We start from the raw sequence: 15168 nt of genomic DNA on the forward strand, positions 1-15168 counted from the left end.
AGCTTGAGCTTATGATTTTATTAAGCTTCAAGTCATAAGCTTCGTTTGGTAGAGAAAAAAGTAGAGCTTATGAAAATCATAAGCTCTGAAAAAATAAGCTACTTTTAGTAGCTTATGGGTGTGTTTGGTAGAGGAGCTTATGGAAGCTTATGAGAGCTTATGGAAGCTTGAGCTTATGATTTTAATAAGCTCCAAGTATATAGCTTCGTTTGAGAGACATAAAAAGTAGAGCTTATGAAAAACATAAGCTCTAGAAAAATAAGCTACTTCTAGTTGCTTATGAAAAAAAGTAGAGCTTATGAACTAGAAAATAAGCTCCAGCTAGTTTACCAAACACTTATAAAAAATAATAAGCTCCAGCTACCAACTTTAAAAATAAGCTCCAGCTCCAGCTCCAGTCCATAAGCTCCAGCTCCAGCTATAAGCTCCAGCTCCAGCTAGTTTCATCCAAACACACCCTATGAAAAAAGTAGAGCTTATGAACTGGAAAATAAGTTCCAGCTAATTTACCAAACACTTATAAAAAATAATAAGCTCCAGCTACCGGCTTAAAAAATAAGCTCCAGCTCCAGCTCCAGCTACAAGCTCCAGCTCCAGCTACTTTCATCCAAACACACCCTAAATTAAAAAGAAAAAATTCAAAAAAAAATTAATTTTTTTTTAATTTTTTTAAAAACAAATTTTTAAAACAATTTTTAATTTTTTTTTTTCAATCACATGTGATTGTCGCGTCACATGTCTTGTTCTGATTGGTGCGTTGAATTTCAAGCAAATTATTTAATTTAAGGGATCACAACTTATAATTATGAGTTCATAGGACAAAAGTGTAGATGAATATAAAAGTAGTGCGTGAGAATCAAGTTAATTTTTTTGGGTTGGATTAATTTATCAGATATTTTTAACAATTGACTATTTCTCTTTGGAGTTCTGACCGTTTCTCTACTGTATTTGATTTGCTTTTGCTGACAATTTTTCCCGATGACATATCCTTTACACTACTTTTAAGTCGTCGTCGTCGTCGTTTTAACCCAATTTTTCGATTCTCACACCTCATCGGCGATAATTGGCAGCAGATGCGTACATATACATACATACTTCTATTCAATCGTCATCATGTTTAAAATCATCAGCTTAATTTCATTACTTCTAATTTCTCTTTCTGTTGTTGCGACTAACGACGGCGAATTTCGCGGTGCTGTTTTCGAAGTAAATTCAAAGTTCTCCGGCAAGGAACGGTCACTAAGTCTTTTTAAAGCTCACGATGACCTCCGTCACCTTCAAATTTTAGCATCTGGTGTCGATCTACCGCTCGGTGGAACCGGTCGTCCTGATGCCGTAGGGTAAATACTTACACACACTCATTTATTCAATATATTGATACGAATTTGTACATTTATATGTGTTCTACTTTGCTTATAAATAATTAATAGTTTGAGTGAGGTTGAGATTTTAGGTAGTTTTTAGCAATTTATTGATTTTTGATGTGGATTAGGGTTTGTGTTAGGCTTTCACGTATGCTGAGATAACTGATGATTATTATTAGTGAGATTCTATCTGAATAATAAATAATCACCTTCATTGATGCAATTTATTGATGTGTATTTGTATAGGAATCCTGATATGTTTATAGGTAATGCTGATTCGTTGTTTCATGGCTACTGTGAGTGAATTTTGTGATTTTATGTATTTTTCAGAAACTAATTGATCTTAATGAGCCTTTGTGTTTGACTGTTAGATCTAAAACTAAGCTGAGATATACTTATGCCATGTTTGTTATTTGTTGGTGAAAATTGATTTGGTTCGTTGAAATAGATACTCGATGATACAGATTCATTGGTATGTAATTGTATGTAATCATGCATCTATATAATCATGATGTGTTGTATGGTAGTTATATAAGTGAGAATTTACATATTTTCCAGTACTTTTTTCATTTTCAGGGAGAATTAGGGTTTTAATGATGATTATAGTTAGTAAGAAGTGAGTTCAATAAATAGTACGTTGTCTATCTGAAATCAGTAATGTACAAATAAGTTGTGCTCCTTAAGTTACATAATGGCGATTTAGTATTATATATGTAGTGGAATATGCGTCTTGTGTGTTGTGTGTGATGATTTGTTTGCTGTTTTTGTGATTATCTGATACATTAACCTTATTTGTGGCTCTTTGCAGTCTGTACTATGCGAGAATTGGAATTGGAACTCCACCAAATGAATATTATGTGCAAGTAGATACTGGAAGTGATATAATGTGGGTCAACTGTGTACAATGTCAAAATTGCCCCAACAGGGGTTATAATGGGGTAATTTCTTCTTATTATCATATATATAATAAAATATATACACATCCAGATGATACTATTCACCAGAGTTTGTTAGGCTGTTAGAGCATTGTTGTATCTGTTTTAAATTTCTGCCAGGTTGTTAGGAACTATTCAAATGTAGCCTTTTGTGTTCAAGTTCACATTACAACAACAACAACAATACCCAATCCCACGAATGTAGGGTATGGGGGAGGTGGGGTGTAGACAATCATTCCTCGAACCCTAGATTAGAAGAAAGCAAGGTTGTAAAACTCGCGACTCGGAGAGAACTCGGCATGAGGATTTTGAGGAGTTCTCGGCGACTCGGGGAGAACTCGGGGGAGAAATCGGATGTTGACTTTCGTTGACTTTGATAAATAACTATATAAATATATTAAATAAATCATAAAAGAAATAATTTTAACATGTTTTTTTTACCAGAAAAGGAATAATCTCAACTTGTTTTTCTGTATGAAAATTTGGAATACTACTTTCACAAGGCAAACAAATTCTTATATTTATGAATATAGATATAAATTCTATTACTCTCTAGTTGGTATATACGGAGCAAGTAAAAGTTACAGTAATATTATGTGAGGTCTACATAAAAAGAAGTGGACATGAAAATAAACAATAAAGAAGGTAGATGGGGTGCACTAGTACATTTTCTCTTTCATCATGACCACTCATTTTCACTCTTTCTTACATTCATCTTCCCCAATTTCAAACAACTCCATCTTTCATCATTTTGTTACTGATTCTAGTAGATCTAGTGAGAAAATCGTTCACGATTTCAGAATAAGAGCAGATCTGGTGTCGATTTGAGGTTTTCGTGCGTTGGCCGGCGGTTGACCACCGTTGACCGGTGGTTGACCACCGTTGACCGAGTTTTAGACCGAGTTGGAGTTCCGAGAACTCGGTGAGCAAGTTAAAACGAAAAATCGGCGAGAACTCGCCGAGTTATACCGAGTTTTGCAACACTGGAAGAAAGTCCCTACTCCACCCGCGGGTATAGAACCCGTGGCTAGATAAGATCGTCCCTCCCTCTTCTCGAAGAGCCAAGAGATTGCTTCCTAAAGGACCTCCGGCCATGAATGCTCCTCCAAACGGAATAGTGCGGGCATACGTACCTGTAAGAGTTATGTGCAGAAATAGCAACCATACAAAGTATCCATAAAAGAAAACACATATAGCAGTCATGCACAACAGTAGGACAAAAAGCATGGATAATATAATGCGCAAAAATATGTAAATCCAAGTAGACATGCAAACAATCAAAATACACAGCCACCCAACCCATATTCCCACCCACACATAAGCATGTATAAATAACTATACCTAAACATGTATACATATAGAGCCATTCATAGGTATATATACCTAGGTACAGGTACAAGCATACATATATAAACTTAGATACATGCACTTAGATACATACATTCATACATATACAGATACAAACATATACACAGAACCTATATATAACCTGAATAAAAACATATAGATACAGAGGCATATACACTTATACATAATATATATTGAAGCTATATAATATATAGATATAATTATATAAGTGGTGGTAAAAAAAAATATATATACTACACATTGAAAAAAAAAAAAAATACAAATTACATTATCATTTGAAAATAGTAACTATTTTAAAAAGATAGCCATATGAATGCTAACAGCTTTTGACCTGCCATGCTTTAAACAGCTGGAGCTTACTTTATACAATCCTGAAGATTCATTAACAGGGCAAACGGTTACATGTTTGCAAGATTTCTGTGTAGAGATCAATGGTGGTGCAGTTACTGGTTGCAAGACCAATGCATCATGTCTGTATACTGAGAATTATGGTGATGGGAGCTTTAGTACTGGTTACTTTGTATCAGATATTGTTCAATATGCCAGTGTCTCAGGTGACTTGGAAACTAAGATGGCAAATGGAAGTGTTATATTCGGGTACGTTTTCATCTCAATGTTTGAATTGATGTATGCAGTTTATTAGTCTAGTACTCCCTTTGGCCCAAAACAACTGCCCCGTTTGACTTTGCAAAGTCTTTCTTTTTAAATTTTGGCTTTAAATATTTTTATTTATGCTATATACATATTTGATGAAAATAATATGAATGCATCCGGTTTTAAAATGTGTTTTCATTGGAATAACTTTCATCATTTGTCATATATTATATAACACAATAAAAAATATTTAAATCAAAGTTGTACAAGAATCTTGACCGGAGGGGGCACCAATTTGTGCAATTAACCCGGTTACGGTCTCGTCGCTCGGGGGCTCGTCACCCAGGGGTTTTACTCGCTAGTGGACACCCAATGTGGTTGTCGCTAGGGAGGTTTCCTCCGCGAACCAAAAAAATAGTTGTATAAGAAAGACTTAAAATGTCTAAACGGGACAGTAATTTTGGGATGGAGGGAGTATTACTTTAGTCCGTCTTTCTCTTAAATATGTATTGCTAAACTAGCAATGACACCAGTTATTGTCCAACAGGGTTCAAAGAGGCTCAATACCTAAGAAAAAATAACAAATAAAATATCTTTCATTTATACCGATGCTATGTTTCAGCAATTGTGTCATGAAAAGCAACAAAAGACAGGATATGTTTAATCAAACTCCCTTATACTTTTAATGAGCTAAGAATCTAATATGTAGCAGTTCTGTATGGTTAAAGTAAAAATTTGTATTCTTATATTGTCTGTTACTACTGATATACCTAGTGCTTCTGTACTGTTATTGTTTCTAATCAGGTGCGGTTTGCAGCAATCTGGGGAGCTTGGCTCTTCTGATGAAGCTCTTGATGGGATTCTTGGTTTTGGAAAATCAAATTCATCCATCATTTCTCAGTTGGCTTCATCCGGGAAGGTGAAAAAGATGTTTGCACATTGTCTTGATGGTGAAAATGGTGGTGGTATTTTTGCAATTGGGCATGTTATTCAGCCGAAAGTTAACTCAACGCCGTTGATTCCAGATGAGTACGTTGCATTTTTTATCTTTCAACATATATTACTTATTTTGTTTACAATTCGTTTGATAAGCGTAGCCGCATAGGCGGACGTTTCCAACTTATTTTGAGGTGGATTTGTTTGGTTATTTGTTTTTCTTGACTTCTACTCCATATAACTTATATGTGATTCTATATGCAAAAAATATTAGCCAATTCTTAAAGCAGAAAGATCATTTTTATCTTGTGCTCATCCACACGAAACAGCGTTGTGGTTATTATCAGTTACTATGTGTCGGACTTTTAACTTTCCCCTCTCTTCTGTTCTCTCTTGCACATCCCGCTGATGGTTAAATTGTAGGCCTCATTATTCTGTCAATGTTACGGGGATTGAAGTGGGAACGCAATTTCTAAATCTGACAATAAATACGCATTTAAGGGACAAGAGAAGAACAATAATAGATAGCGGTACAACATTGGCTTATCTTCCAGACGCAATCTACAATCCATTGATTAATGAGGTGAGTTTTTTATGCATTATACTATGGAGTATTTGTTTAATTTAAGTAGGGAAAATGCTTTTTTAGAAGTTAGCATCATATAAGTTGTTTTGTATTTGGCCTTTTCTTTCTCTTTAGATAGTCGCATGGCAGCCTGATTTGAGATTACTTCATGACCAATATACGTGCTTTGAATTCTCCGGAAGGTATAGTGGTTATATTTTATGTAACTTTTTTATTCTTCTTAAACTTCTTTGTGAAGTATATTATTAATCCATACCTAACTGAAGTGCTTCGCAATTTGATGTTTTCCATGATCTTTTTGCATGTGTTAATGTAATAGCGTTGTTCCTCTTATCACTAGTAAATGTTGATGAATGCCTCTTTTAGATGTTATGCTTATTAGTTTCCATTCTTTCATAAGCCATTGAGTAGACGTGGCATTTTTGACCCACTTATTTTTAGTTGGGTTTAATCGGGTTATATTATATATCTAACGGGTCAATTGGGCTATGTTCTATCTCCAGTGTATATCAAATGCTTATATTTCATTCATCATTTCGTATGAAGAGTTAACTCAGCCAGCTAATTTACTACCTGTATTCTTAAGTGTGGTGTTTGTAGGCTCATCTCTCTTTAGAAATTGAGAAGTAGAATCACTTGCTAACTTTTGATTCTAATTTGCAGTGTCGATGATGCATTTCCTGCAGTTACGTTTTACTTTGAAAATTCACTTTCATTGAATGTTTATCCTCATGATTACCTATTCGCCGTCGTAAGTATCTCGAATCATGCAATTTGTACATTCTTTGGTCATGTGTGCTATCTTGGACCAAGGTTGAAAAATTCGCTATTCTGGGAGTCTTTGGTCGGGACTTTGGAGGGAGTAATCGGCAACACGGGATTCACCGGATTGGACTTTTTATACATTTAGATGATAAATTAAATAATTATATGTGTAAACACTGAAAAAAACCATAAACATTAACTTTATCATAATTGTCTAAAAACATAAACATTAACTTTATCATAATTGTCTAAAAACATAAACATGATCGTTCATTTGTTTAAAAATTCCAATATTCTAGTTTAAATTTTAAATTCATATTATATTAAGAGTTGTAAGGTTTTCCATCTTACGGTTAATCCAATCGCATACTATACAGTATGCATGGAGCCTAGTAGGATTTTAATCGCATACTAAAATGTTGACCAAATTTGACTTTGACCAACAAATCCAATTTGACCCATTAACCGATGTTGACCGGTTAATTAAACGGATTTGGAAAATCGGATCGGTCTGCTATTAAAAGGGAGTAATCGGGGTCCAATCCGAAGTAGTCAGGGTTTCTTACAACAGCAATGGCGAGTTTAGCATGTAAGGAGTGGGGTCCTATGGCCCCACTAGTGTAATTTTTTATATATAGAATGTATACTTCAAATTGTATAGGACACCACTAAATTTAAGGATAAGACCCTATATATTTTGAAAATTTATGGGGTTTTTTTAGGTAAACAACCACTTAAGTGCCCTTAAAATATAATTAACTTTGAAAAAAAATTCGGGGACCCGTTGAGTTTTCATCCTGGATTCGCCACTGTACAACAGTGTCTAGAACTAAACAGGAACACCCTACTGATGATATGTTTTGTTTCACGAGTAATGCGTTATGTTCCTAAATTACACACCTGAATACCTAATCTTATAATTTAGTCCAACTTGGCCTTCTATGTTCTAGTTACATGAAACATGTTTCTTGTTACACATTTGGCCTTTTGATGCATTATGTCATTTTTGAGTTTTTGAGCGTTGGTCCATTAAATCTAAAAGTTGACTACAACAATACTGAATTACTACATAAAATTGTTGCAGGAAAATAACTTGTGTTTTGGCTGGCAAAATATTGGCATGGATTCATTAAGTACGATGGACACAATTTTATTGGGAGGTTAGCTTTATATATGTACTCATATTATTTTTAGATATAATATATAATATATTAATCAATGTGTGATGCTCTAAAGTTTCAGCACTTATTTCACTAGTGTGTGATGTGACTTTAGAGTAGTAGATGATCAAACTTGAATTTGAGTGTAAATGCAATCTATTACTTCAAGCGTCAAACTACTTTTGTTTGAGGACGTATACAGTACAAAACGCGTAACTTTGTGATTTACCTAATCGTTTAGGGTTTCAAGAAAAGTGCAGGTTCTTTAACAACGAATTTGAACTATCTGGTAGCCAATTGAATCGAATGTTGCTTAAAATATAATCTATACTGCGTGATATTATGGTTATATAACAAACAATCAAACGCTCTTTCTTGAAGTTATATACTTGTATATCCTATCTAGTCAGATCAATTTGCTGTCACTTTGACCAACTGTAGGAGTGAATCCTCTAGTCTCTTTCATATGAACCAGAACGTTTCATTGTATTTTACGTAGTGCGATCTCAATGTTTCTCAATAATCTAATTCATTTCTGATTGCTGTTTTCACGTGACATCTTGCAGATTTGGTACTATCCAATAAGCTAGTCTTATATGATCTTGAGAACCAAACAATTGGATGGACCGAGTATAACTGTGAGTTGTTATTTAACTGTAGAATCTTATGCTATTCTTTTTATTCAGATTTATGCAAATGTTATTCATCTCAATACACATAGTGTTTTATATTGATACTGATATATTGTATTATAAAAGATGAACTGAATTGGCTAATAAATGACCTAATCTTTAGTGATTCCTGGTGGTACCAACCCTGATTTTTTGATTATTTTTTTTTTCAATTTCAGGCTCTTCCAGCATAAAATTGAGGGATGAGATTACGGGTTCGGTGCATTTAGTAGGTCCTCATTCTATTCCATCTGCCGGAAGCCGTACTCATTGTACATATCTGATATCAATTTTGGTGATGGCCCTACTTCAGTATGTGATATCATAACTAAACTCTAAAGGCAGGTGGCGTAAATTATGCAATACATACAAGGCACATTATAGGATTAGGCAAAACATAACACAGGTATAAAATCCATTGTCTGGTAGCATGCCATGACAACATATCATACATTCATACGACATCACAGAATTTAACTTTGCTGTTTGACCTAGGAAAAAGATGATTTTGTATATAAGTGTCATTCTGCTTTGGGGTTTCTTCAAAAGCCTTGAAGCAATTTTTCCCCCCCTGCATAGTTATATTCAACTTTTATTTTGTTATACCTCCCATTTTTAGTTTATGTACTCATTATATGTATACTTGACTTCAAGTAGTTTGTAAACAGTTCGATATTAGTGCTAGTAAACAGTTTGATTTTAGTGGGTGGGCAGATGGATACAATTTCGTTTTCGCAATAGGTTTTTTTCATTAGAAACAGATTGGTGCATTCGGTTACAAAAAATTCGATGACGGAAACTCTCGTCGATGTAGGTTTTCATTATAATTTGATCTTCATTTGCTCGATCTATAGATCGACCAAATGAAGATTTTATAAATAAAGTAATTATATATTAGTAACATATTATAAAAGGTGAGCCAATATTGCAGTCGTGATAGCCAGTATTTTTTTTAAAGGCAATCAAATTTATATATAAAATAGCGGGATACATCTAGCAAGAAGCTAGAAAGAAACGCGACCACGAAAAAACACAGCCTGCAAAACAGACTCGATAGATCCCACTATTATGAATTTTAAAATGAAGCTACACTTTTTAAGGAACGACACACCAATCACGAAACACAAAAGCGACAAAAAAAATATATAAATACTCATAAACTAGCTCCATCCATATTTGAAGATGAAATTTATCATCAGTTTCATCCTCCCTCTCCTCCAATTCCTTCATCAAATCAACGAGATAAGCACGTTCATACCATCTTTGTTCATCTAACATCTTCTACGTTTTAAATGCGTTCTCTAAGATGTAATTAGTAAAATGATGTTTGATTAAAGGACGGATTTTCCTCCTCTTGTTTTGGAAACGAGAAAGTGAGCTAAAAATCAATCCAATTTCATTTGATTTCTTGAGTTACGCCCATTTGAGTTAACATTACAAAACCCAGAATTCAAATTTAGCCTAATAGGATTGGATGGCCTACTAGGAGATTTTCAGAAATTAGGTCAGGCCCAACTAATGATACGCATACTCAAACTCTCGCACAACGCAGCATACGTTCTGACCACATGTCGAGTTACAGTCTTAATTGTCAGTTTAGACTAACATAAGGCACCAAGCGCAAAAATGCGCATATAAGAAAGCCAAGACAAAAAGGCATTGTCACAAGCAGACAAGCGCTGACCATCATCTGCATAAAAGGTTGCCACCTGTGGTATACAGATTAAGCACAAACAAACAAGTGATAGTGTAGCACTATCCCATTACTCTACGGCGCTATAACCCCTTTTGAGTGGTTATGGCCGACAAGAAAACAGACTCGACAAGTTACTTTTACTTTTGCTAGCTTTGCAGTCCAAACAGTACGATCAGGATCAAGCATGATCTTTTGTCCTATTGATCAACACTCGTGGACAAACTAAATCAGGCTATAAATAAGAGGCTAAAGCCTCTATTTCTCCAACTTGGAGGACGACGTCATACCATACCGATACTATTATTAGCAATCTGCGCTAGCAGACCTTACACTGCATTACTTGCGCTACCGGACTTAGCTTTTAAAGCTTACTTCAAGCGGTTACAGGTAACATTCTATGAACACTAGCCTTAATACCCGCTTTGAGCCATTGATACCGAATACCCCCTTTGAGCCATTGATACCGGTTATCCCGGCAATGGTAGGTCGACGTTTAACCACCCCTGTAGAGATCTTCATATCACAATGGGGATATTCATGGTAAACCGGATCGGAGAGTTAAATCCAAATGACCCTTAAATTCCCCTTTTTGGTTATCGAGCGTAGACCAAACCCGCCAAATCCAAACTATGCTTGATCAAATGGTTCAATCCGTGGGACAAATAAATTAAATAGGTTTTGCCGATCTTTTCTCTTTATGTCCACTTCATTTACTTGTCTTCCCTTGCATATGGTTAGAGATACGAGGATGACAAGTAAGCCAGAAGCACCGAAGCCTCTACTAGCTCGATCTGTGTCATCCGCAGGACCAAAACGGGTAGCTAAGGGACACTCTGGAAACTCTGGTGAAACACCACCAAGAAGCGCTTCCTTACCTCATACTGCCGTACCATCGTCTCCCTTCAGGGTGCCCGAGGTGACTCGCCCGATACCATGGGCCTTGAGCGCCACTCACATGGGAGCAATCCCAACTAGCCCAATCTCAGAATCCGTTCGAAGGGCTACCAATAACACCATTAACAACCAACAACCCCACCTACTCCAGCCAGCGCGATGGAAGCATTGAAGAATCTGGGCATGGACACCATATGTCTCAACATCCAAAGCGTGAGATCCCTTTTAACACTTTTTCAAGAGGCGCCTCTATCAGCTCAAGAACCCAGCCCAACGGTATACATGCCCAGAGAAACACAACTGCTGAAGGACTTTATGGCGTATCCGCTGCGCAAACTAGAGAAAAGCGAGCTTAAAACTAGGTAAACCTGATGTACTCGCTGATGAAAGCGGCGCCTGATGATATGGTGCATGACTTCAAACAGCCTAGGATGGATAAAAACATGATCAAGAATCTATACGCAGGAATGAAAGGATCCACGGTCAAAACTTCATTTGAAACTGATCCGACTGCGGAAAATTTCCGCCTCACATATCAAACCATGTTTCTGTCCCATTAACGATAATCCCGTTCATGTTGGGGGTATTACAATGGATTCTCCGATCCGGATGACTTTTTACAGAAGTATGATGGCATAGCTCGTAATAAGCGCTGGTCGGATGAGACCAAATGCTTGGAGCTCTCTTTCGCTCCTTGAGGGAGTGGCGTGATGTTTCGCGAGGGGTATATAAAATAGTTATTAAATTTTAGCAGGAAATACTATTAAATACGATACAATTTTGCACAAGATATTTATTTATTTAGAGAATGGATATACTTAAACCTTGCTACAACACTTATAGGCAGTGTACCTAATCGTACAGTAGTGTAGTTTTTAGTAAGTCCGGTTCGTTCCACAGGGAAATCTTTAAACAAAGCTTAACGCTATATTAGTTTACTTTTATAAAAATACAAATATATATATAAGTAATATTATTATTATAAAGGGGGTTTTTACCGTTTAATGACCGGTTTGTCGATTTTAAAACTTTAGTCGCAGTTAAAACCAAATGTAAAATATTAAAAATAAATACAAGACTTAAATTAAAGCGTAAAGTAAATAACGATAATGAAATTGCGAATAATAAAAGTGCGATAAAATAAACTAGCGATAATTAAAGAGTACGATAATTAAAAGTGCAATTAAATAAAATAACAATAAAAATGCGATAATTAGAAGTGCAATTAAATATAAAATAAAAGAAATTAAATATGAAATAAAAGAATTATGCTTATTTAAACTTCCGTAATCATGATGTTTGACGTGTTGATTTTAGTTTTATGCCCATGGGTTAATTGTCCTTTGTCCTGGATTATTTAATATGTCCGTCTGGTTTTTGTCCATAACAGTCCATCAGTCATAAATATAAAGTGCGAGTGTCCTCGTCAAATTATCCTTATACCCAAAGTTAAATATTCCAACTAATTGGGGATTTAAACTGTAACAAGATTTTAATACTTTGTTTAATAATTACACCAGGATGTCGACTGAGTGTAACCAAAGGTTTTAATATTTTGTTATCAATTATACCAAGTGTCCTTTGTACATAATTTCACCCCTGTTTTAATTATTCTAGTGGCTATTAATCCATTCCCGTGTCCGGTTAAATGAACGATTATTCGTACATATAAATACCCCGCCCATCGTGTCCGATTGAGTGTATATGGTAATTTATAGGGACGCCCAATTGTAAATCTTTATATTAACATTAACAAACTATCGTTTAGTTAAACAAATATAAAGCCCATTAATAGCCCATAGTCTAATTTCCACAAGTGTCGTTCTTTTGTCCAAACCCCAATTATGGTACAAAGCCCAATTACCCAATTTTAGTAATTAGCCCAATATCATGATTACTTCGGATTAAATAAGCATAATAATAACTTAGCTACGAGACATTAATGTAAAAAGGTTGAACATAACTTACAATGATTAAAAATAGCGTAGCGTTACACGGACAGAATTTCGACTTACACCCTTACAACATTCGCTAACATACCTTTATTATTAGAATTATAATTAAAATTAAAATATAAATTATATATATATATATATATTTTACGTATGAGGAGAAGAAGAAAAAAGATGATGATTACGATCAGAATGCGCGAGCTTTATAGGGATTTTCTGAAATTGGGGCTCCGCGACTCGCGGCATTTTTGCCTTCAAACTCCGCGAGTCGCGGAGAATGAAATTACAGCTCACAACTTTGGAGTCTTTCTCTGCCGACGGTTTTTATTTATAAATATAATATATATATAATTAATATAATTAATTATATATTATATTATATTTATATACATAGTTAACTTGTAATTTTTAGTCCGTTGCGTCGAGCGTTAAGAGTTGACTCTGGTCCCGGTTCCGGATTTTCGAACGTCCTTGCGTACAATTTAATATCTTGTACTTTGCGTTTTGAATCTTGTACTCTTGTAATTTCGAGACGTTTCTTATCAATAATTGGAACCTCTTTGATTGTATTTTGTACTTTTGAGCTTTTTGGTCGTTTGCGTCTTCAATTCGTCGAATCTGTCTTTTGTCTTCACCTTTTATTATTTAAACGAATATCACTTGTAAATAGAACAATTGCAACTAAAAGCTTGTCTTTCTTGAGGAATAATGCTATGAAATATATGTTCGTTTTTAGCATTATCAAATATTCCCACACTTAAGCGTTGCTTGTCCTCAAGCAATATCGTCTTGAAATACTAGAATCACTTCTTTATTCTTCACACTTTGTACATCAGTGATTTCTATACGGTGATATAAACAATGGTAGTAACGATATGGTTTACAGTCCCACATGACTATAAAAATTTAGATCCATTAAGGAAATTGGATCTTTATGAAAACATTTGATCTTTTGAAAATTAAATCTAGTTTTTACCCTAGATAAGTTTTCCAGAATAACCCTTTACCGGTGTTTGCAAAATATTTTTGTGGGTTTGGTGGGTTTCAGATTTGAAAATTTTAGCTCAAAACTTATGGTTTTGTGTCATCCACTTGCTAACCTTGTATTTGGAAAGCAACACGTCCAGTTCACTTGTCCCGTATATTACCTTTCGGTAAACTACCGTCCGGTTGTAAAGGAAAGCGTTGAACAAGCAACTGTTAAGGCAATGTCCCCTGACATGCTTTTAATTATGGTCTATAACGTGTCGGACGCAATTACTATCCTTGGTAGGAGCAATAGTAAAGCTCACCCTTATAATTTTTCGGTATGGCACAAGGTCCTGTCTTTGACCATTATGCAACCACCGTTCTTACGGTTGACACCCGATTTGGTTCAGGTGACCTAATGAATTCCAGGTGAATTCCTAGGATTTTACGTTCAATGGTAATGAACGCATTGAAAATGGGTTTTCAGAAAACAAATCGGTTTTAATTTGATCAAAATATTTTCTCGTTCAAGCTCGAGTTTAGATATCATCGAATTCCATGAGTTTGTAATTCTCAATCTTTAAAGTCAATCTCAAGGATTGAGTAATATCAGTCTTAAAAGCTGATTTTTGATCTTTTAAGGAGATTATCCTTTCTGGAGATCTGATTCATTAGTCTTATCAAGCTAATTTCGCGAGGGGTATATAAAATAGTTATTAAATTTTAGCAGGAAATACTATTAAATACGATACAATTTTACACAAGATATTTATTTATTTAGAGAATGGATATACTTAAACCTTGCTACAACACTTATAGGCAGTGTACCTAATCGTACAGTAGTGTAGTTTTTAGTAAGTCCGGTTCGTTCCACAGGGAAATCTTTAAACAAAGCTTAACGCTATATTAGTTTACTTTTATAAAAATACAAATATATATATAAGTAATATTATTATTATAAAGGGGGGGGGGGGTTTTACCGTTTAATGACAGGTTTGTCGATTTTAAAACTTTAGTCGCAGTTAAAACCAAATGTAAAATATTAAAAATAAATGCAAGACTTAAATTAAAGCGTAAAGTAAATAACGATAATGAAATTGCGAATAATAAAAGTGCGATAAAATAAACTTGCGATAATTAAAGAGTACGATAATTAAAAGTGCAATTAAATAAAATAACAATAAAAATGCGATAATTAGAAGTGCAATTAAATATAAAATAAAAGAAATTAAATATGAAATAAAAGAATTATGCTTATTTAAACTTCCGTAATCATGA

General features: G+C 34.7%; 1 protein-coding gene across 1 annotated transcript; it reads left to right on the forward strand.

Annotated features, from left to right (window-relative positions):
* The first annotated feature begins 943 nt into the window (after positions 1-943).
* LOC139855966 (aspartic proteinase 36-like) lies at positions 944-8942 on the forward strand. Its single transcript, XM_071845203.1, has 10 exons — positions 944-1340; positions 2173-2302; positions 4017-4264; positions 5066-5290; positions 5621-5780; positions 5898-5965; positions 6447-6534; positions 7633-7708; positions 8275-8346; positions 8559-8942. The coding sequence occupies exons 1-10, from the start codon at positions 1114-1116 to the stop codon at positions 8705-8707; spliced, it is 1443 nt and encodes a 480-aa protein (XP_071701304.1). The 5' UTR covers positions 944-1113; the 3' UTR covers positions 8708-8942.
* Positions 8943-15168: the final 6226 nt, after the last annotated feature.

Source organism: Rutidosis leptorrhynchoides, chromosome 6 (assembly GCF_046630445.1).
Source record: "Rutidosis leptorrhynchoides isolate AG116_Rl617_1_P2 chromosome 6, CSIRO_AGI_Rlap_v1, whole genome shotgun sequence".
In the NCBI taxonomy this organism is placed as follows: domain Eukaryota; kingdom Viridiplantae; phylum Streptophyta; class Magnoliopsida; order Asterales; family Asteraceae; genus Rutidosis; species Rutidosis leptorrhynchoides.